This window comes from Cupressus sempervirens, chromosome 6, assembly GCF_028749045.1.
Source record: "Cupressus sempervirens isolate cs-2001-9-10 chromosome 6, ASM2874904v1, whole genome shotgun sequence".
Taxonomy (NCBI): domain Eukaryota; kingdom Viridiplantae; phylum Streptophyta; class Pinopsida; order Cupressales; family Cupressaceae; genus Cupressus; species Cupressus sempervirens.
This window is the reverse complement of record NC_143123.1, coordinates 28,553,814-28,577,354: the sequence shown is the minus strand read 5'-3', so window position 1 is coordinate 28,577,354 and position 23,541 is coordinate 28,553,814. Positions and strand designations below refer to the sequence as shown.

The 23,541-nt window shown below is 32.7% G+C and overlaps 1 protein-coding gene across 1 annotated transcript in view; it reads right to left on the bottom strand.

The window, feature by feature from the left end:
* Positions 1-3,860, bottom strand: part of LOC149550929 (uncharacterized) — a 32,649-nt gene extending 28,789 nt beyond the window's left edge. Inside the window, exons 1-2 of the mRNA XM_089786507.1 lie at positions 3,662-3,860; positions 3,269-3,559 (exon numbers count right to left, since the gene is read on the bottom strand). Coding sequence (XP_089642633.1) covers positions 3,269-3,559; positions 3,662-3,748 — 378 coding nt within the window. The 5' untranslated portion in view covers positions 3,749-3,860. The remainder of the gene's footprint in view (positions 1-3,268; positions 3,560-3,661) is intronic.
* Between the last annotated feature and the right edge of the window lie 19,681 nt (positions 3,861-23,541).

Sequence of the window (23,541 nt, the reverse complement as noted above, 5' to 3'; positions counted from 1 at the left end):
TCAGAACCCTAGATTCCAAAAAGTAAATAATGGAAGCATGTAAACATGACTAGTTAATAAACCAAAAGGTTAAACCCTATGTTGTCCCCAGTTTCTAGGACGGAGACAGTGAGGGATGGCGAGACAGGTTTGCGGTATGGCAAATTTTTTTGGCGATTTCGGGGACAAGGGGGGTAAGGGGGATGGCAAACAAGGACGGCTATATATATATATATAGGGAAATTTTAAAATATACACTAAAATTTCCAAATATACATGTTATTCATATGAAACAAAGCAAAGCATGTCATTTAAACATTTTAGAACCTTAACATATACCATTTGAATGTTATCTAAGAAATAATAACCGATTTCAGTACTCAATTGTCAAAATGCATATCAATATGTGAACAAAAATATTTAAATATAAGTTTAGCAGTGAAAAAAATCATAAAACTCTGCAAATCTAAATATGCCCAAAGGGTAAAGGGCTGCCATAAAGTTTCATCATCGTGTTCAAGTTCAACATAAAAAACAAAATATAGAAAAATGAAGCAGACTATTGCTCCTATTCTGCCTCTGCCACCATTGAAGCAAAAAAATCACCTCCTTTTCTTGCAAAATGAAAACCCCAACAAGTTGCAACACACTCCAACTTCAGGCAGAACCAAACAAATGTCAAAACAACCACAATATGGTGGTCGTTTTTGACCTTTTAGGGCATTTGGATGGGCAAGGCCCACTAGACGACCAAGTAGGGACAAACAAAATAAAGCTTTTTGTTTTAAATTTGTTTTTAAGTTTCACAAAAAATGGGGACGATTGGACTTCTTAACATCTGGACGTCCCCTTTTTGTACCGAGGACAGTTGGCCGTCCCCTTTTTTCTCCCAGAAGTCCCCAAGTACCGGGGAAGTCTCCTACATTTTTTGCCTAGGGACAGCAAGGGGACGTCCCATACCCGTCCCCCCATCTCGAGGATGACCCCGTCTCAAAAACCTTGGCTTTTTGGGTGGGGACGCATCCCTGAGATACGTAGACTAAACCCCATAACATATGATGTAAGTACAAGTACAAAATTACAAATAGCTATATGTATGAAATAGCCTCAAATAGTACAAACGTTACTAGCCAATGCTCAAATTCAAGAATAGAAACCAATTGACACACGTGTGAACTTAGGCTATAAGAACCGATGTCATCCTCATCTACCAATAGTATTGTTGTGGAGTTTGATCAAGCTCCAAGTGGGAAAGATTGTTGTTATGTGGAACCTAATCAAACTTAGAGGTTAATTTTTCCCCACTTCCTTCGGCACAGTTTCCCCCTTAAATTTTTCTACTAGGGTTTGGGGGCAACACTCCCATAATGGGGTCAAAAGGCAATGTCCCTTATAGGGTCCAAGGGCAGCGCCCCAAGGCTAAAAATGACTTTATTATTATAAAAGGTGTCACGAGTTAATTTTCTATTAGACAACATATTCGAGCCATAATTTTGTAACCACCATAAATCTTGTATAAAAAGGCTTAGGGTTAAGGATTTTATTATGGTATGATGATTTAGTAGCTTCTCGCAACAGTTTTGAGTTACAAGGTATTGCAGATTGTAATCAAATTAAATTATTGGATACTAATATTGTACTCGTTATTTGGTGGACGTAGCCAATAAATTGGGTGAACCGCATTAAATGTTTGTGTCTACTATTTGTTTGTGTGTGCTTTATTTCTTGGTGATATTGGCAATGTAACCCGAGTGCGCACACCCGGGTCAAAAACCTAAAGCACCCAGTGTGCGTACGCACTCGGTGTGGGTGCGTCGCACACCTAAGTACCCCCGCTGGCCGAAAATGCGCCACCACACCAGTCGAGCACCTGGGTGGTTCGCAGGTGCTCGGGTGTGCCGCAGATGCTTGGGTGCAGGGGTGCTCCCAAGGTGCTTGTGGAGTGCTCCCAGCGTGCTCGCGAGGTGCCACCAGCCAAATGGCCCAAAAAAATTTTTAAGTAGTAATTTTTCTTTTCTTTTTTAATTTGTTTTTATGCATGCTTAGAGAGCACTTGGGATGATTCCATTCTCATTATTGCCATTTTGTCATTTTGTTGATTGTATTCACTTTGATATGGCTACGATACATTATTTCAGTTCATTGTTTCATGCTACTCAGCTCATTGTCATCATGAGCATCTTTATGATATTCATATTTGAAGAATGAATCTTGCATCTTGCATCTTGAACTAAGTTAATTAGTTAAATGGTCATTGCTAATGGTTATGAAATTTCAAGTTTCAAGTTTGAACTTATGGTTTGTGAATCGCATTTCAATTTTATCTATTCAACTATATTTGGTATGTTATATAATACATTGAAGTATCGTTTCATAATTAGCATTTTCAGTCATATATATTATATAGATACTATGCAACCACCTCCTCCCCCTCCCCCCCTTCCGCACCCTTGCCATCCCCAAATTGAGGCCCATATTTTCCCCCCGCACCCCGTGCCAGGGTAACACTAGATATTGGTTATATTTGCATGTAACTGTTATTTTTTGTTTCTCTGATCCTATCAATGGGTCAGTACAGGAATGATTATTATTAATATCCATAGGAGAATTCCCAAAGATAAAGAGGGTCATGCTAGAGTCCAGACAGATTTAACAAAACACGGTGTTCAAACCCTACAACCTCCCCAATTACCCAAGGCTAATGGACAACCAACAAAGTCTGCTGAATTTATTCAGAACTAGCAAGCCACAAAAATCTTCTAAACAGTTTAGCAGCATAGTCACCTGGACATATAGAGAGCAGGTAAAGGTATGGAGATGGGGATATCATTCCAACCGATTACAGCACGGATATGGATAAATGTAGTCAACGGAGAATGTGGGTGCGGAGACAGGAACCTGATCATCATCCCTACAGTGGAGTTTCGCAGTGACCGTGGTAAATATACATCTGTAAGATCTACATACTGTTTTGTCTAAAAGCCAATAGAGGTAACCTCATCTCGATATAATTGCCTTGTGAAAATCATAAAACAAAATCCAGGGTTTACTTGAAAGGAGTCGGAACATTCGTAAGTAACAGAATTCGAGTTGAAACAATACATAAAGTTTTACTGAGATTGAGACGAGCCGACACTTTCCAAGAATTTCACATGGCCATCGGTTTTTACTCAGAAATGAAGAGAAAAGAGATGGCTTATCAGTCTAACTGTTGAATTTTTTTTATCAATCTACCTGTTGAAAGCAGTTGGAAAGAATTGAAGTGGCGCCGGTTGATTTATCAATCTACCTGCTGAAGACAGTTAGCAAGAATTGAAGTGGTGTTGCTTGCAGCAGGGAATCCATCCGATTCATATGCTTTGGGCTCCCCAGTCGATGTAATAGAGGGCAAAAATCCTTTATAAACTGCAAATGGGCCAGCAAAAGATGGGGCCTCTAAAACCCAAGCGTTCACTGCCCAACCAAGTTTGGACGCCAAAATAGATGCCACGTTCTCTAAATCGGAAAGCTTCTCGATCACTGGATTTCCTGTGCCTTCGACTCGATCACCCATGAATAATATGGCATTTCTTGGTGGCACCTAAGAGCAATTAATTCGACCCTCATCACCCTAATTTAGAGCTATTATTTGAATTGACGAAAAGAATTACTGAATTTGGATTTCTAGTTTGTAAAAACTTACAGCTAACTGTGAATTTGTGGAAGAATAACATAATGATGCACCCACTCGGCAAGAAGCGACCTGTACAATCCCCTTCCAATGCTCCATTGAATACTATGGCAATTGTGAAAATTGTTTATCCATACCCTGTTATCTATGTTTCGGTTAATGTAATTGATCGACTGCGGCAACGGCAATGCCAGATATTTATTATTTTCAAATTTCCTTTTATTTCTGAATCTTACATAATTTTTCATTCCGTATTGTTTTCTTAATTAAACATTTCTTTTAAGTCCAAAGCTTATTTTGATGTTACGTTGAAAAAGAAAAACTTAAATATTTTTTAAAATGAAATAATAAAATATTTTCAACAATAAAAATACACATCACATTTTAATTTTGTTTTTACACATTCAAATATTACAACATTCTATTTACATTGTAAAAGTGTCAATATATTTAATTAATATATTTTACAAATATAGACAAATGAGGTGTACAAGGGTAACTATGATCGTGAAAGATATCAATTTTTCATTGTTCTATTTTACAATTGTAATTAATATCCACTTTATTGTAATTAATATTAAACTATTATTAAGATAGATTAAATTAATATATTTTAATATAGTTTTTATTTCTATTGAAGAAAATTAAAGGTTTTATCAATATAAAATTATTATTACATTGTTTGTTCATGAGCACCATTAGACTAATCAATTTGATCCAAGTTTGGAATTAGTGGAGTGGAGTGCACCAATGGACATAAGGATCATAATCAATTTTGATGGTGCTTCTAAGGGTAACATAGATCCTTCAAGGAGGCAAGAGCCTACAACACGATGGTAAATTATGAGCCTCTTAATTGGGAGGTCTAGGGTTCAAATCTACTCATAACAATCATAGTAATTAATAAAAATAAATAATAATAATTAACATTGGCTTTGCCCTCTTACCAATCGAAAAAAAAAAAGATCCTTCGAGGGACAATGTCTAGCTCGTGACTCAAAAGGTGGCATTGTAACAATTTAGCGCCAATAGGTTGGGGATAGGAACATATAATGAGGATAAGATTCAAGTGGTTATCATGTCTGTTCAAATGGCTGAAAATTTATCAATCTCTAAACTACCTCTTGAAGTTGACTCATGGATAATAATAATAAATGGAATTATTAAAGGGTCTTGAGACACTAGCTTGGAAAATATAAATAAAGTTATAAAATAATAATAATAGCTTCTATTTAAATTTGCAAATTTCAAATTCTCTCACATTTGAGAAGGGAATGTTTGGAATAATAATGCACAATACACAGTGGGGGTGGGGTGGGGAGGAGGGGTTGGTGAATAAGTTGTAATAATTTTAAAACCTTAAACCATTTACCATAGCATAGATCTGAATAATTAAGTATAACAAACAAGAAATAACATTATAATACATAACACCAAAAAAAATTTGCATGGAAACCATGTTAGGAGAAAAATCATGGTAAGGATCAAACCCACGAGAGAGAAAGAGGGGGGGGGAGGGAGGGGGAGATTATATGTCCTAGTAAGGTTTGTGTGCCTTCTTATGGATCACAAAGAGGAAGGATTGGTTGAGCTATCATGTTTGTGTGTCTGATAGTTAATCTTGAAAATAAAATGGCAAGATCGAATGGTCTAACAATTTTGTGTGCTTGATAGTCAATCATGTCTGTCTGTCTGTGCCTTATGCATGCATGTGTATGTATATGTGTATGTTTATGTGTATGTGTATGTGTTTGTGTATGTGTTTGTGTATGTGTATGTGTTTGTGTATGTGCATGTATATGTGTATGTTTATGTGTATGTGTATGTATCTCCACCCATGGATAAATTCCTTGGTATCACCACAGAGTGTAAATGAGTCTATGCTTTCTATGAATGGACAAGGGTATGTTATCCGTAGAGAAAATGTGTGTGTGCACGTGTATTTCCTTAGGATGGAGAAGTATCACTGATACTAGAGATTTAGCAATATAAAAATGTAAAATGCAAAATGCATTTCCTTGTGATGGAGAAGTGTCACTAATACCTGTTAAGGAGTGGCATGTAAAAATAAAAGTGCATCAAAAGTAAACTATAGTAAAACGAGGGTGCATGTATGCCCCCCTCCTTATGATGACTATGTAGTCATACATATCACAAAGAAGAGAATCAAGTATAAATTATTCTAGCAATAAGGAGATATCCTCTAACAACAATGCATGCCAAAAACTTAGCAAAGAGTATTGACTCTTATAAGATAAGAAAATAGATAGACTATAAAGGATATGTCACTTATGAGAAGAGACCTTGAAAGGAAGAGATCTTATTCACAAGACATCTTCCTTCAAGGGGAGTGTCATAAAAAAGATAAAAACTTCAAGACAAAAGAGGGGAAGAAGATCAAGAATGCGCCTATTCAGCCCCCTGTGTATAGGTGGAATAGGAATCCTTGGATGAAGGATAACAAAACTTGAAGCACAGAGTAAGGGTAAACATCTAATTGTGAACATCATTTTGCAAATAAAGAAGAGGTGATGATCAAATACATGCACCTCTTGCGTATATAAGATAGTCTCACGATCAAGACATAATTCCTATAGGAAAATAATGTCACATAATGAACAAATGTCACTCTACTAAGGAAAGTCTATCCTTAGACAAAGAGAGATAAACAATGTATGAAAACCTTTCCCCCAAGCATGAGGCAAGAAAAAGAAGCAATGTCATATTATATTACAACATCTCATAAGATATAGAGATGATCTATAAGCAACAATTGATAGTCATGAACAAAATGAAAACACCCTATATCCCGCAAGAAGTATCATAGAATAATGCAACACCATAGAGAATTAAAGAAAGAAACATACAGGATATACAATTATAAACAACATAAGATGTTAGAAAAGATATCAAATATAAAGTAAACTATAGATGATTATTAAATGATAAAATTTAAGTCCAAGGCATGAAGGGACATTTGCTAGGTAGAGACACGCAATATTGCATCTAACAAAGAGAATACATATTGATAGAGAAAAATACATCATAAAGTAAAACAAACCTATAGAGAAATGAGATAGAGAGATGAAAGGATACCATGTTACATCCAATTAAGTGTCACAAAAGGATCACCAAAAGGATAATAGATCCTTAAGAGAAGAGAAAAAGAAAATCAAATATCTGCCCTAAATGATAAATTCTTTATAGCAAATATGTACTTACAAGCATAAAATGCATGCAAGAAAGAACACCAAATTACTAGGGAATACAAATTCATAAAGGATATTGGATGCATTAAACAAGGGGAGAAGGAGACATAATGCATCCCTAAGTGATTTTAATTTATGCTAGACATGTATTTCAAGAAAACATAAGATTGCACTCATAAGTAGCACAATAAATGAATGCAAGAAAAGATGTCATTGTATAAAAGAAAAATAATTCAACAAAGGGAGAAAATAGATCCTATGATATAGATAGAAAAGAGTGAAGAGGGTCATTTCCTCTCAAGTGAGAAGAAAAGAGAAATTGCTATTATGTTAATTGCAAAGTAGGACAATGAGCCCCCAAAAGCTAGGCTAACAATTTCGCATAGCTATGAGAAACATAATAGGGATATAGATGTATCAAGTAAAATGATCATGAAAAATATACCATTCAACATTGCAAGTCATATGAAACATAATATAAATAATGAGTTGAAAATAAGGATAAAGCATAGAAGAAGATCTTTTAGGTGTAATGAGAGGAAAATGTGAAGAGAAGTGACCAAAAAGCACATGCACATAAAGTCAAGAATGTAGGATGTTGGTGTGAAATCTAGGGTTTCTTAATCTGGAAGAGTTGAGAAGCTAGTTGTAGAGTCAATATGATGAGGGTCCTTATGACCAAAGTTTGGATTGGTGAAAGGGATGTCATAATAAGCATAATTTTGAGCAAGACCTAATTTGAAGTGAGACATGTCTTGAGAGGAATAAGAAGAAGCATCAAGTGTGTGGTCTTATATATCTAAGGAACTCTTAGGAGTAGAACAAACTATACTCATCAATGCCTCATCTATCGAAGGAATGTCCATGAAATGCATAGAAAGTGGTTGATCATTAGGAGCAGTTACAATGTTGTCATCTAATTTTATAAAGGTGTCCTCATAAGGAAGAGAGTAATCATGTCCTTATCCTAAGGTTTATCATGAATATTAGGAGTATCTGTGTTAGGAACATTATGAGCTACTAAAGGTTGATCATTTTTTAAAAAGGTAAGCCTCAATAAAAGAACATATTGAAGAGTCGTCATATTCATGAAATGGAATGTCTTATAATGAAGAAAACTTGAAAATAAAGATAACAACCCCATTGAAAGGAAATACAATTATTAAAAAGGAAATGCAATCTAAGAATGAACTATATGCAATTATTTTTGTATTTTCAAAATGCAAATATATAAATTCAATTTATATGAAAACAATACAAAAGTATATCTAAATACCTCTAATGCAAACAATAACATATAAAGTAGATCTAGGTACACCAAAAAGTAATCTAACTCTATAAAGAAGGAAATAAGGGAGATCAAAGGATACACAAGAAGGGGGGACATGTCAGGTTCACCAAAATTTGTTTAGGTGAAAAATGGAAACTTTTAATAGGGTAAAGGCCTCCACTTTTCACTAACATCGAATACAAGAGAAAGAGGGCCTTACAAACATAACTCTCAATATAATTCAAGTTAGACTTAAAAAACCCAAGGAGATAAACTCAAATTATATCAAGGAAGGATGCAAGCAAGTCCTCTTTCATGTAATGTAAATTTGATTAAACATGTGTAACTGATTTTACTGCTTATATAAGAAGTGTAAGATAGGTCTAGGTGTCAAATATATGCAATTGGACCAATTAAGATATAAAATCATATGAAAACTAAAAATTCAAATGAAAGATAAAAGATCCACTTAGAAATATGTATCGAAAAGTGATTATTTACTCTAAAAAGTGCAGATTTGGATTTGATATTGAAATTTTGATCTCAATCCCATGATGAAATATAAAACCTAGAAAAACCTAGAAACTATTTTTCTTATCAAAGCATTATGAACAGGTTAACTTGGAGGAAAAGTGTTTGGACACCATTCCATGAGGTCACCATGTTCCTAGCACCCTATAACCAAGTCAATCCAACTTTTTCTAAAAGGTCTCGAGGAGTATTTTCTAGATCCACAACCAAAAATTTGTTATCCAGCTCCTACACATAGAAATATAATATTATTATTTTTGGGTGAATGAGGGCTATCAAACTCTTGCACATAGTAAAATCATATTGTTATTTTTGGGTGGATGAGGGCTTGCCTTGGTCAAGCCCTAGATTATGGAATCAACCTTGAGATTGAAATGTAAATGGAATGATAATGGAAATGTTAAAAATTAGTAGGATCGGATATATCAAATGAAAAATATAATTACTTTTGTAGATGCAATTTAATTTGATATATGATCAAGTATATAAATGTAATAGCCTTAATGAAGCTTCCTTTATCAATTCTTTTTCTTTTTCTTTTTTTCTTTTTTCCTTTTTCCTCTTTTTTTTTTTTTTTTTGTTTGGGGGGGCGGGAGGGGGGAACGGTGCAAACTGGCCCAGGAGACAAAGAAGTTAATTAGAAACCTTGAGCCACTTCAAGGTCCATGACCCAAATCATCATTGCAGAGGTTGACCATTCAACCTATTCCTGGGGAGGGGCACAAAAAAAGGTCCTATAAGCCTCAAAGGAGATGCATAAAGGATTGGAAACTAATGGTCCTGCCACAAGTTATGGCCAAAAGGGTGAAAATGTAACAAATGAAAGATCACACTAGAAGGTGAGAAATGATCTAGAAGTGTGAGCCAAATTAGAGGAGAGAGATAAAGATCAAAATTCACACTAAGGAGGGTCAAAAGGTCTCAAAATGAGACACTTCCCACATGCAAGATATGAGCATATATTCTTAACAAATTATTTTCATGCCTTGAAAGGGCATGTTAATTACTCGTGATCATCAATAGAATCATTATTTCCTTTCTTTCCTTGATGACTTGCATACTTTCCAACATATCTTCTTCTTTTAGAGTTCTCTCTGGTTTGTAAATTTTTTTTCTTAGAACTATGTATCTATTATATGATTGATATCATTCACGATATATTTTATATTTTATACTTCCTTCAAACTTGCGAGGGTTGAGGGGGGGATTCCATGTACATTATTTTTCTCTTCTATATAAAGATCTACATTCCTTACTAGAGTGGCACTTTGTTTATCGTGGGACATTATTTTCTTATAAGGAATGATCTCTTATGCAAGAGGTGAGAATCATTGGTTATCATATCTTCATTATTTGAAAACTATGTTCATTATAAACACATTCCTGATTATGTGATTCAATTTCTTTCACCCTTAATCAAGAATCCCTATTTCACCTAGCGATGGGGGGCTAAGTGGGTGCATTATTTTCTCATCTCCCTCTTGGTCTTGAGGATTTAATCCATGTTCAAGAGATCATCTTGGAGGTAGATCTCTTGATAAAAATATCTCTTCCTGTCAATGGTCTTTTCCCGTGAGCATAATATCCTTTCACAATTATCTCTTTTCTTAGCTAAGTTTATGGAGTAAATTTGTATTTTAAGGATATATGTCCTTGTTGATGGAAGTAGGTATCCTTGATTGCATACAACCTCCCTTGTGCATTTTCTTATGCTTTTTTATTTACAACCAATCCTCATGGGTATAAATGATATATATCCATTCCTTGGATGTACATTTGCAAAAAATCCCCATGATATTTAAGCAAATCATATCCATTCATAGGGTGCATATATAGAAACCAATATCCATTGATATAAAAAACCCTCGATCCATCCATGGAGTGAATAAATACGACCAATCCTCATGGATACAACAAACCTTGATCCATTCATGAGGTGCATAACAATCAAAGATAACAATAGGCAACAAGATTCTTTAGAGGATTCACTAGAACAACACACCAATATCCTATAACTTTTAATTATATTCTCTCTCTCTCTCTCTCTCTCTCTCTCTCTCTCTCTCTCTCTCTCTCTCTCTCTCTCTCTCTCTCTCTCTCTCTCTCTCTCACACACACACACACACACACACACACACACACACACACACACACACACAATCATGCTAGTGAGTTATATTCTGTAGTTATTATCATTGTTAAAAATGTCATTGTTCTCCCTATATGATTATGCATGCTCTTACAAAATCTTTTCAAACATGATGCTAGTGGGCAAGGCATTTTTGTTTGATACCTCTTTCAGTAGTTATTTTGGAGTTTTATTTTTACTATGTTTGTGTTTTTTACCTTTGATTTTATCTTTTTTATTTTTCTATTCACCTTTTTATTTGTTTTCTTGCCCTTATGCATGGATTTGGAGTTAGGATCCTTCATTTGAGGGCTTATGTCCTTAGACTCGATGATGTCTTATCTCTTTGCAACTTGTCACAATCATATTTATTATCTCTCTTTCCCTTACTCTTCATTTACTGTAAGCATCAACATGTCATATACTCCCACTAAAGTGGCGCTTAAATGTATAGTCTTAAAAAGTAAGCACTTTTTTGTGTCCTTTTTGAGACCATTGATTAATGCTACAACTTTAGTTGGTGTTAGTCATAATAAGGGACATTATTGTGGTTTCAATGCATTATAAAGAGCTTAAAAAATTGCATGAATTAGATGTGATTTGCAAAATGTTAGACATGGCATACTGTTGTTGACATTGATGTCAAAATAATCTTGGCACTCTGGCGATATCGATTGTATGGTGATAGGTTTCAAAGTTTTAGGCATATTTGTTTGTGTGATGGGTTAGTAATGACAACCTAGAAGAAGTTTTGGGCATGTACAAGAATGTTATACAACACACATATCTCATAATTCCTTGTATTAGTGAGTAGAGTGTACTTAGTTCTATTTACCAATACACTTGATTGGTTCTTAATGGATGCACTACATGTGGCTAGGAATTTATAACAATGATAATTTAAAAATTAAATGTATGAGTAGTCGCATTAGTCTAGAGAAATACTAACATAGTGTATATTATTAATCAAATAAATGGTGCTCTACATCATAGATATTTTCCTAATAGATAATGAGACATGTAATACTAATACAAAACAATATTTATTCAATGAGTAACAACAATATTACTTCATGTAAGGAGTTACTTATCAGTTTGGAAGTCTATCAATCTTGTGAGAGGTATATAAACCATGCAGATTAAGAGATTATATCATAGATCAAATCCTTCAACCTTGAATATAAATTTAGTTATATTTTCTTTAATGGAGTCAAGATATTTAAATTTTTACATGTATTCCTAGAATAAAGCTAAGGATGACATTGTGATCCAAAATCTAAACAAAACTTGGTGTAGAGTATATATGCCAAGGTTTATAATGGACCATACAATTTATTTTGTGGGATGTCCTCATTAGAAAAGGTTACCAATGAAGTAGTATATGTGAGTAATAAGAAGATGTATCTCTAGATTTTATCATAGCCACAAAATATTTGTAAATGATTGTACGTACAAGTCATTTATTTTAAAAAATCATGGAAAAATAATCACGTTCATGGGATGCATTAATATTTAACTTGTAGGATGAGTTAGAAGTTTATTTTGGTTAAATATTCAAAATTTGCTAAGAGGGTGTAACTAAACAATTGCCCCCTCATCAACACCCTCCTATATTAGCATCAATAGAAGCTTGTACCTTATATTTAAAGGCCATGAAACCTTGCATATGACATCCTTCAACTCTATAAAAGTACTTTTTATAAATGTTCTCCTTCATAATTTTTAGCTATCACTCTATTTAGATATTATAGAAGACTATGTAGAAGAGTATTCAAATTAATGATTAGAATTTTTTAAAGCATAAATTCATAAATTCCTATAAAGTATCTTTCTCATAAGATGGCTACTTGTATATTAGGAAAATGGTGTGTATTGTCATCTTCTCTATAAAAAATTACCATTTTGAAAATCATTGGACTTTTGGAACTTGTCAAGGTTAAGAAAATGATCTATATAAAATAAGATTGGATGCAACCAATTTGAAATCAATGTTAGACATATAATAATGCATGTCATTTAAAAAAAAATATTCAATAATGTGTTAGCTCTGATAGGCAAAAGAACTCTTCCAAGAAAGATGCATCACCATCATGAAGGTGATGATTTGTATTACCACATAATGATTGAAGGTGAATATTATATTCATTTTCATGTGCTTATTATGTCCTTTAACATGTTCAATAAAATTGATCATAGTTGTGTTCAATCCCATATTGTTGTGAGATTTAGTTGTAGCTAACCTATCAAAAGAATAAATGCAAATAGTAGCTAAAGATTGAATAGAATAGTCCGTCGAGGTTTAAGGGAAGAAATTAGATAAGACTTTTTCTTAATATGTGAAATTCAGGTATGCAATATTTAAAAAATTTAAAACAAACATTGAGATATATTTTTACAGTATAATTCAAAACTAGATGCTTAAATCTTCTAGGCAATTGGTATAAGACATATTCAAACATAATTGGTGATCTAGATAAAAGGTTGGGCATGGTATAGTCTTGCTTCTTGTATAGGCGCACATAATTTACTTTATTCTTAGCTTGATTGAATGCTTCCAATAGTATATACAATGTGGAGGTGGTGATGGTAGTGGCATGGGGAACATGATATATAATTCATGGATGATAGATAGGCTGAGTAGTAAGAATAAAGAAAACAATGCAAAAAGGAGAACAAACACTATAAGAAAAAACTAATTTAGTAGGATGAGAAGTAGTATGAAAAAACTATGATTGAAGGGGTGTTACTAGTAGGTACATGGTTTGAGTAAACTTTAAAGAAATAGATGGATATTGAATATTGCATAAGATATACTATGGTCAAGGTTGAGGATATGGAGGTGATAACTATCTAGAATAGAGGAAGATAGTTTAAAACATGATAAAGAGTGAGTAAAGGAGAGTATACACCACCATAAAATACCATGTGAGTGTTTGTGCTATGTGTGATACTTATGCCAAAGGGTTGCACTAATTCCTTATGCAAAATGGTAGATGTAGGAGATTCAAAATGGGTAAGTGCATCTATAAGTAATCATTTTTCATGAGAGAAATATATGTTGCTCAACAACATGTCCATCATCGTCATAGTCTTTTGTTCTTTGTGTTCTTCAAACTTGTTCTTGTCATGACAAGCATTAATAAATAGAGTATCATTAGGGCTACCATTTTCAATAGATTGATACATTTGATGTTTTTTTTAAAATGAATTATTCTCAAAGGAATGTGAAGATGTAAATGAGCCATTATCATTAAAATAACTCAAAAAACCCTTAAGACAAACAATATACAAGGATAAAAGGTTAGATGTGATTTTATTTTAAAATTTGGTCAATTATGAACATGAACCATCAAATGAAATCCTTGGGTCAAAAACAAGGGTGTGTAGGTAGGGTGAAATTGAGCTCAAAAATGGTACATAAAACCCTAAAAGAGCATATCATTATGATACACAAGCAAAAAGGAAATATTAGTTTCAATATTTAATCTAAAAATAAACATTATATTAGAAAACCAAATTCAAAGCTTAAAATGAAAGAACAAACTCAAAGGTAACAACCTTAAGGATATAGGTCCTAGTTAAGTACACTAATAAATATACAACAATTAAAATACTCTTTACAAACATATCCTAGAACAATTAAATTTGATAACCAAATTGAACCTTGAACAACAAGTTAGGAGTAAAAACAATAAAAGTTGAATCAAATGTGTAAATGAATTGAATTTTAACTGACCAAAATACTTGATGTTTAGGATTAATAGATAAGTGCCTCAAAATTCTCTAACTAATTGTATTTCACTCAAATTCATATATAGGAGTGGAAACCCATATCCACAAGCATAAATGTGAATCTAATGTATGGATTTGAATTGCAAGTTTTGAGATCAAATTGACAAGAAATTAGTTAATATCTTAATATTGGCAATTTCTAGGGATGAGTAGAAATAACTTTAGGAAATCTAGTGATCTGTGAGGGTTGTGTTCTCATCAATTAAGCATCAAAGGAAACTAACCCTACGACTACAAGCAAAACATTAAGGACAACAAGAGAACATGCAATGGAGCAAGTAATATAATGTTTGATGTAAATGATAGAACAATAGATTTTCCTTTAAGTTCTTTGATTTTGATATATTCTTTTCACATTCTAGAATTCCAAATGATTTCAAAGGAATAAATATGAAATTAACTCACAATATCAACACAATTGTACATTAATCTGTCACACACCAACTAATAAAGAGAACCATTAGATTTACTTGAAATTGTACAAATGAATGTCATCACATCTACACTTACTAATCTAATCTAAAATGCTAATGAAAGACTCAAAGATCTAGATGAAAATAAATGACGATACTATGAACCAAACTTAAACAAAACATACCAATTATAAACATTCTAACCAAAACATACCCAATACGTAAGAAGGAGACGGCACGTATATTCAAATTTTGACAATCACAGTTGTAAAGCTCTATAAAATTATTGTGATCTGGACCCAACAAAAATGACCGATTGACAGAAATCAGGATATTCCCTGCAACAATGTTCGTACCAATGATTCTTGGTATGAAAATGAGAAAAAATAAATCGTTCCTTCTCGCTCTCAAAAAAAAATATTATTTTTCTCCATCTGCAGTCATTCCCAACATGATTTATCTGAAACCAAACCGTCAATCATAAACTCATTTCTAAAGCCATCATTGTAATGACTACAAAACAGTCATCATACTTGTAATAACTACAAAACAAGATTGTCATTTATGCAGAGCTTTGGACGTTTCACGTGTGAAAGTGCATCCAATCCAACATTTGTGACAGATCAAAATATTTGGTGCAGTTGCACTCCAGAGTTCTATCTGGAGTGCAAACAAAATCTCTCGCACATATTTTTGTCCCTTGAATCACACGGAATCCCATAATGGCCAAATATAGCTGAAACATATTTCTGCTTAACTCTGCAATATTCTCCACCAATTGCTTCACTTCCATTTGACAGAAACTTCTCAAGGATTGTTTCTATGAACAAAGAATATTAAGGATTGTAGGTTTTCATAATATTGAAGTTTAAAAGGTCATAAGACAGTCAGGCAGTCAACACTGCAATTATGTAATCTCGATCTTCTACTCTAAATTTCAATGAAGTAATCTATAGTGCATCTTTGATCTTCTCTTGGGAGTTTTTATTAAGTAGGGGAAGATAATCAATAGGGGTTCATTCAGTTTCAACATTGCATTATTTATATCTCAGTAGTTGGTCTTTTTTTGTTTTTTTCTATCTATGATTGGTTTATTGATGCATTACTATTGGTGATTTGTGAAGCATTATTGAAGATTTCTGAAGTACTGCTGGAAATTTGTGAAACACTATGAAGATTTCTGACTGGACCTTTTGCGAACTATTATTAGTGATTGAATGAATAATTATTGTTGCATTTGAGCTCAAGTATCGGTGAACACTTTTTTTGGACCATTTTTTGACCTTTTGTGCATAACATCTCTTGTAGAGTGCATTGATATTGGTGAGAAGCTGAAACCTTAGCTTTGAGCAGTTAAGTCACATATGAGAACAACTAAAAAAACATGAAATTTTGACATCGTTTGGTATCTCAATTGAGCGATGGAAGTTAGTTATAGCCATTATTAGTGGTGAAATGAACATATTTCGAAAATTTAGGATTTTTGAAGTGGTATATGAGTGTTCAACTCCAAACTCTTTGCTCTCAACAAGACGTTTGTACAAATCCTCCTATCATCACATACATTTGCAAATTTGATAAAGAGTCATTTTATTTCAAAAGGAATAACCCCTTTTACTAGAGCAAATTTTTTTTTTTTTTTAAATCATTAAGATCACCCAAGTAGTGTTCTTTTTTTATTTATCAACCTTTAATTATCATCTTAGCATTACAAAATTCAAAACTTCAATCTCTTACCCTCCATTCATAAATTCTCAAGCTTTCTCATTGGCCACTCCAAAACATATGAAGTATTTCTAACCCCCAAATCTCACTAGTATGATAGGCTTTGTGTATAAACTAGTTCCTAACAAAAACTAATAGTGGTAGCTCCAATAGCTCCAAAGTCTTGAACCCTTCAACATACACTTTCAATTAGAGTTTGGAATATTTATATTTTTTCATGCTATCTTGCCTCTATTAAAGTATGAGATCATCTTGATCCCTAAGGTTGTAACATTCTTCCTCTATGTAGTACAACTTTTAATATGGAGCGGTGCAATAGGATACTGTGAGGCCTTGCCCCGACCCATCGTAGCATAGTGATACATTACTATTATTTTGTTATTCATGACTCGAAATGTCGAGACATTATCTGATGCTTAGAACATACTTTATTATTTCATGTTGTGTGATGTTATTTTCAGATATATTTGATGATTGTCATTTAATGTTTCATGTATATGTATGTTGATGAAATCAGTAAATGTAGGATTGAGACTTTGATTTAAGATATTTTAAATGATTAAGAATTAAGTAGGATGAAGAAACCCTTATTGATGTATGTTTTAATTTATGTGAATTTTTGAATACGTATACATTTATGTACATGTGATTTTACGGGACTACTAATGTGTGCAATGAGTGTGCAGATATTTAGCCGAGAAACCCTACGGAGGAACAGAATTGATCTCTTTGTGCTAATTTTGGAAGCCTCGTTGTTCATAATTCACGTATTGTATTGTGAGATATATGTATGTATCTTCTTTGTTCAGTAAATGTTAATGTTCGTAATTATGTTCTTTTAGTGTCGCTTGACACTCGTAAAATATTTATGTGCTTCGGTGTGTTGTTAGGGTTAATTGTTTAACCTTTGGACCAAGTTGGTTTAAGTTAGTGTCAGATTACGATTAGGTTCTTAATTGAGGTTAGTCATCCCTAATCCGGATTGTGTTTAATCTGCAAAGTTAGAGTTGTTAGTGGGTCCTAATTATTTCCTAGCCTTTGTGTGGCTCTAAACCTATTCCTAAGGCTTTAAAACATGTTATTATTCTAACCAAAGGGTATGGGTATGGGTTAGGGGTCTTTTCCAACCCCTAAGCCCTTTTTTTTGACTTTTGAGGTCACTCAAAAAGTCCCTTTTTGCCTTTGTGCGAAAATTGATCATGGTTATCTTGAGTTACCTCACCTCATCTCCACTTAGGGTTTAACCATAGTGTAGGTTGAGTTAGGAGTTTCTAGAGTTGCTAGTGGGTGGAAATAGTTATTGCTCCTTTTGGGTGGTTGAGTTGGAGGCTTATTTAGAGGCCTTCCTTGGACTAGTGGGTTGTTACCCAATCTCTACATTTAGAGAAGATTTCTTGAAGATTGAAGGAAGGAAGTGGAAACTCTACTCAAAATTGTTCATTGCCTTTACCTCTTTGTGAAGGTAGGAAATTCTCATCTCCCTTATTCAGTTTTTATGTTTTGTTTCATGTTCATGTTACCTTGTTGTTGTTTCATTGTTTGTATGGTTGTGGGTATGTTGGGAAGATTTGAAAGCTATGTTATTATGGTTGTTTTCTTTTCATGGTTATGTTTGCAATTTTTTTGAGTTTTCCTTGCATGAGTGTTTTGGTATTACTCACCCTTGGAGAGGGTAGAAGTGACCAATTTTGGGAAAGGTCTGTTTAGTTGGACTCCAACCAGTGTAGAGTCTCTTCTCAAGATGAGAAGAGGGATAAAGGGTAGGGTGTTATGGGCCCCTACCCGTCAGCACAAACCTGGTATGAATATGGCATGTTTAAATGGAAGAACGAAAGTTCTTGGTTATTAGCCCCGATTGGGCATTTGAATTGGTGTTGTGCTTGACTTCTCCTGTTGGAAGAATCCACCTTTCCCTAGTTTTGATTCATTGTGAATCCTATTGTGTAAACCATGTATGATTATGCATGTTTGATTTTCTCTTGGTTATGTTTGGTTGTCACCCGATCAGATATTTTCTTCCTCCATGGTTCTTGAAATGAGATTCAGAAAACAGTACAAACTCCTTGATTATGATTATGAAGAAAATTTGATTTAATTGTTGAAATTTGGGAATTGAGATCCTATTGTAAATTGTATTTTTAAACCTTATTGTAAATGGCAACGAAGCCAAGTTTTCTTCCTGATTCTTTCCCGGCTGAGCCTTGAATCAGGTTTGCCAATAAAATTGGCGTTTTGAGCATAATTGCTTGTCATGTGATTTATTTACAAATTTTAAATCTGGATAGATGCACACCAAAATAGGATGAATATGATGACATTCAATTATGAAATTTTGAGTTTAAGTATGTAAAAAAAAGAAGATGGATATGATTAATATTTCAATACAATTTCGTACCCATTAGAAGATCAAATAAATATTGTATTGATGTGAGTTATTGGACCTATGTTTTAAAGCCATTAAGAAAATAAAATAATAACACCCCTTCTTGAAAGATCATTTACATTGCTTAAAAATTCATACTCAAAAAAATAAAACTTCAAAAAAAAAATTCCCTAAGAGCAAAATGCTCTCTGGATTTTGCATGGAAGAAAAAAAAAAATTAAATGGTTTTGTGAAACAAAGAATATTCCCTTTTAACTCTTTGTTTCAAATTTAATTTCAAAATTAATATTATAGGATTTACCATCTTTTAAATTAGTGTAACGTTAGTGCTATACTGATATGATTTTAATTAGTTTAAATGTATTTTTGATTTATATTTAGTAAGATTTTGATGGTTTATTAATTTGTTAAAAATAGTTGAAATGTTAAAGTTAATAAATTTGATATACATATATTCAGTTTGAATTCTAGTTAAATTGTTTTTCCTTAAAGTGACTTTTCAATATCGATTAGTTTGTAAATTGATTATTGTCTAAGAGTTTTATAGTTGATTTTGATTATACATTTTCAATGAATCTAAACTCGAATACATTTGCATTGTCATTTAAATAATTGTTTTCTTATTGTTGAAAGTTAATGTAAGAACATAAGTTTATCGATATCAATCTTATAACTAAAGTTTCAAATCTTAATAATATAACCGTCCTCTTGTTTATAATCTTAAGACATATTGGAGAGAACCTTTACTAAAACTTCTATCTCAATCATTTCAAACTTGAGCATGTTTAATTATAAATCTTTATTCAAAAAAAAAAAAAATTGTGTTTTTGCCCTCGTAGTTTGGGCATGACAGATACATTAAATATCAACCATTGTCATACACTAAGAAATGAAGTTAGCAATATTTGTACACTAAGGATTTTTTCAAGTTTCTATATTTTTTTTTTGTAAAGAAATCATTAAACCCAAAAGTAATTAATAATAAATTGGGAAACAATTGAGAAACTAGAGAATCCTTGTTATTTACACTATAAAGTTGTAGCTATGTGTGATTGTAAATATAGCTCCAAGTTCTACAATTAATATAGATCAATGATTACTACATGAATAACCGAATAATCTTCAGGTAATGATTCAACATGTAAAATATTAACAACTAATAATGTACCTCAAGTGGAGTGTTAATTTGGGTAGATTTCATTCCTACAAATGGATTATCAACTAGTAATCAATTCATTATTTGGATCATTTCATAGAATTAGACATGAAACTAGTCAATTAAATCAATCAATTTTAAAAGATAAAAATGTAGCATGATTGGTAATCTACTCTCCAATAATTTGTAGTATATAAAGACTAAATAATATTTATCAACTAAAACTTATGAATACACATGTCACTCATTCTTACTAAGAACGAAAGTGTAAAAAATCTTAAATACTTGAGGTCTAATAGAGGTGGTGAGTATACTTCTTGAGAGTTTTTTTAGTATTGTGATAGGACTCGAATCAAAAGATAGTTGTCAACTCTAAGGACTCCTCAACAAAATGGTATAGAAGAAAGGAGAAATCAAACAATTATTGAAGTTGTTAGAACAATGTTTATGCAAATATATTTTGGAGAGAAGCTAGAAACATCGTAGTTTATACACTAAACTAGTTACAAGGAAAGGAAGGAACTAGAAAGACACCCGATGAATTATGACATGGCCATATTCTTAGTGTGAATTACTTCAAAGTCTTTGGAAGAAAATGTTAAATCAGAGAGATGATTTTACTAGAATTTTTGGTGCAAAGAGTGATGAAGGGATATTCTTAGGCTATTCTACCAAGATTAAAGCATACCAGTGTTGGAACAGAAGAACTAACAAAATGATTGAAAGTGCTAAGTTGAAGTTAGATGAATTTATAGACATATCTCAAGTGCATGATGATTCAAATAAGTAGGAAACAAAAGAAAAAAAATTAGGACACTATATTTATACAACTAGAAGTGCAAGAGATTGTTGTGCATAACAATGAAGAAAATGCAGAGGTACAATCGATAAATAAAGAAGAAGAATAAATACTTGAACTGATAATACCAAAGTATGCGAGATTGAATCATTTTTCTAATCAATTATTGGTGATTGAATCTTTGAAAAGTGATGATTGGGTCAAAGTAATTGAAGATGAACTTGATCATATTGACAATGATGATACTTGGAGTTTGGTTCCTAGACCAAATAACAAGAATAATATTGGTACATTTTGGGTCTTTAGAAATAAATTAAATGAAGATGGTATAGTTGTTAGGAACAAAACAAGATTGGTGTGCCAAGGATGTGCTGAAGGTCTAGATTATGGTGATACTTTTAAACTAGTAGCTAGAATTGAAGATGTAGGATGTTAGTTGCATATGCCAGTTACAAGATGTTTGAAGTCCTTCATTTGGAAGCTTTATATGGTTTGAACCAAGCTCCAAGGGCATTGTATGAAATGTTAAATTCATATTTCGTAAAGATTGGTTTCAAAAGAACAAGTGAAGATAGAAATGTATATTTGAAGATGGAAGGTGATAGATTGTTGATTGTTGGAGTATTTTTGGATGATATTGCCTTTAGAGGAGAAGATAACATGAGCATGGATTTTATTGAAGAGGCAAAGAAAAAAATTGAAGTGTCCACGATTGATGAGATGAAAAAACTTGTTAGCTTCCAAGTAACGCAAATGAAAAATGGAATTTCAATTTATCAATCTAAATATGTAAAGGAGGTGTTGAAGAATTTTGGCAATGAATATTCATAAGTAGTAGAAACACCTATGGTCATAGGATGTAAGTTGTCTAAGGATGACACTTCAAATTCAATTAATGAGACTCTTTATAGATCTGTGATTGGAATTTTGTACTACATTGTACACAATAAACTTAATATTTCTCATGCAGTTGGGATAGTTGCTACATTCTGGTCAAATCTAAAGGAAGCACATATGGTGGTATTGAAGAGGATACTTAGATATCTTAAATAGATAATTGATTATGGTCTTTGGTATCCTCATAGTGACGGTTTTATTTTCAAAGTGTTTACTAATGTAGATTGGGAAGGAAATGTTGATGATGGAAAGAACACAAGTAGGGGAGCATTCTCTCTAAGAGAAATCCCTGTTTCTTGCATCAGTAAGAAATAAGATTGTATATCTCAATCAATAGTTGAAGCCGACTATGTTACTACCTCAAGTAATTTTTCATTAGTAATTTGGAAGGGATAAATAAGAAGATAAACAGACCGCTTACTATTCATTATAATAATTTACAAGTGTCATTAACATATCAACGAAACTAATCCAATATCCCAAGACAAAGCATATAGCAATTAAGTATAATTTTCTAAGGGGAAAGGTACATGAGAAGGAAGTAAGGATTACAAACATATTCAATAAGCCATTATCTAAGGATTCTTTTGAGTATCTAAGAGGTAAGTTAGGGGTCATTCCCCTACTAGAGAAGAACTAAGATTCTAATATGTGTATCAATCTATTAAACTCAATGTATATATTTCTATGGGTTGATGTAATGGAGATGACTTCGTAGAGGGAGTAAGTAGTTGGCTAGAAATTTGTTGGGGATTCAAAGTATTAAGGTGCACTTGAAAATGAGTGAAGTACATTTGGCATTGTTTTCAAAGGGGGAGAAGTACTATATTGGGGGAGAAGAATAGTAAGAGTAAATCAAATCACATTCCAAGGAAGGTAAACGTAAGAAGATCGTCAGGAATAAGTATAAGAAGTACAATAAAAAGATGGATTATCTTAGGGGGAGAAATTAGTTATATCAGTTGCATATTTTCCAATATTTTTTGTATTGATGATGATTGGAGATCTTGGTATTTTCTTATCATGATACCATTGGTCTTGGTGGCATCATAAATGCTAAAGGGGGAGGTTATTTGCATAAGTGATACATGTGTCTTCAAGAGTTGTTAAGAGGTTTTAATTATTATCTTGAAGCATTTTTTTATTGTGATTGGATCAATTATTGTGTTGTTATTGATGTCAACTTGATGGTTGGCTATGAACTATTTATCAAGGAGCTAGGTTATTTACTATTCAGATGACAAATCAAGTATGCAGTTGATTTATGTTGATTTAGCATGCATGATAGATATGAAAGACTAAGAGATGTTTCTATTTATTGTATATATGCATTTAATGTATTGCACATAAGTATTGAGTGAGTTATGATTGATTAAAGTGAGACATTATAATTGGGCTAATTAGTTTATGACAGACAGTGAATGATTTGATTGGTCTATCGTATCTATAATTTTCTTTACGATAAAATTTAGTATTTATAATGTTTACTAGGTTAGATCATGGTAACATTTTTGAATGATTTATTTTATATAAAGACATGTTTTGAGTGGATTAAAGACCGACTGGGAAGGAAAATTAAAAATAGGTTA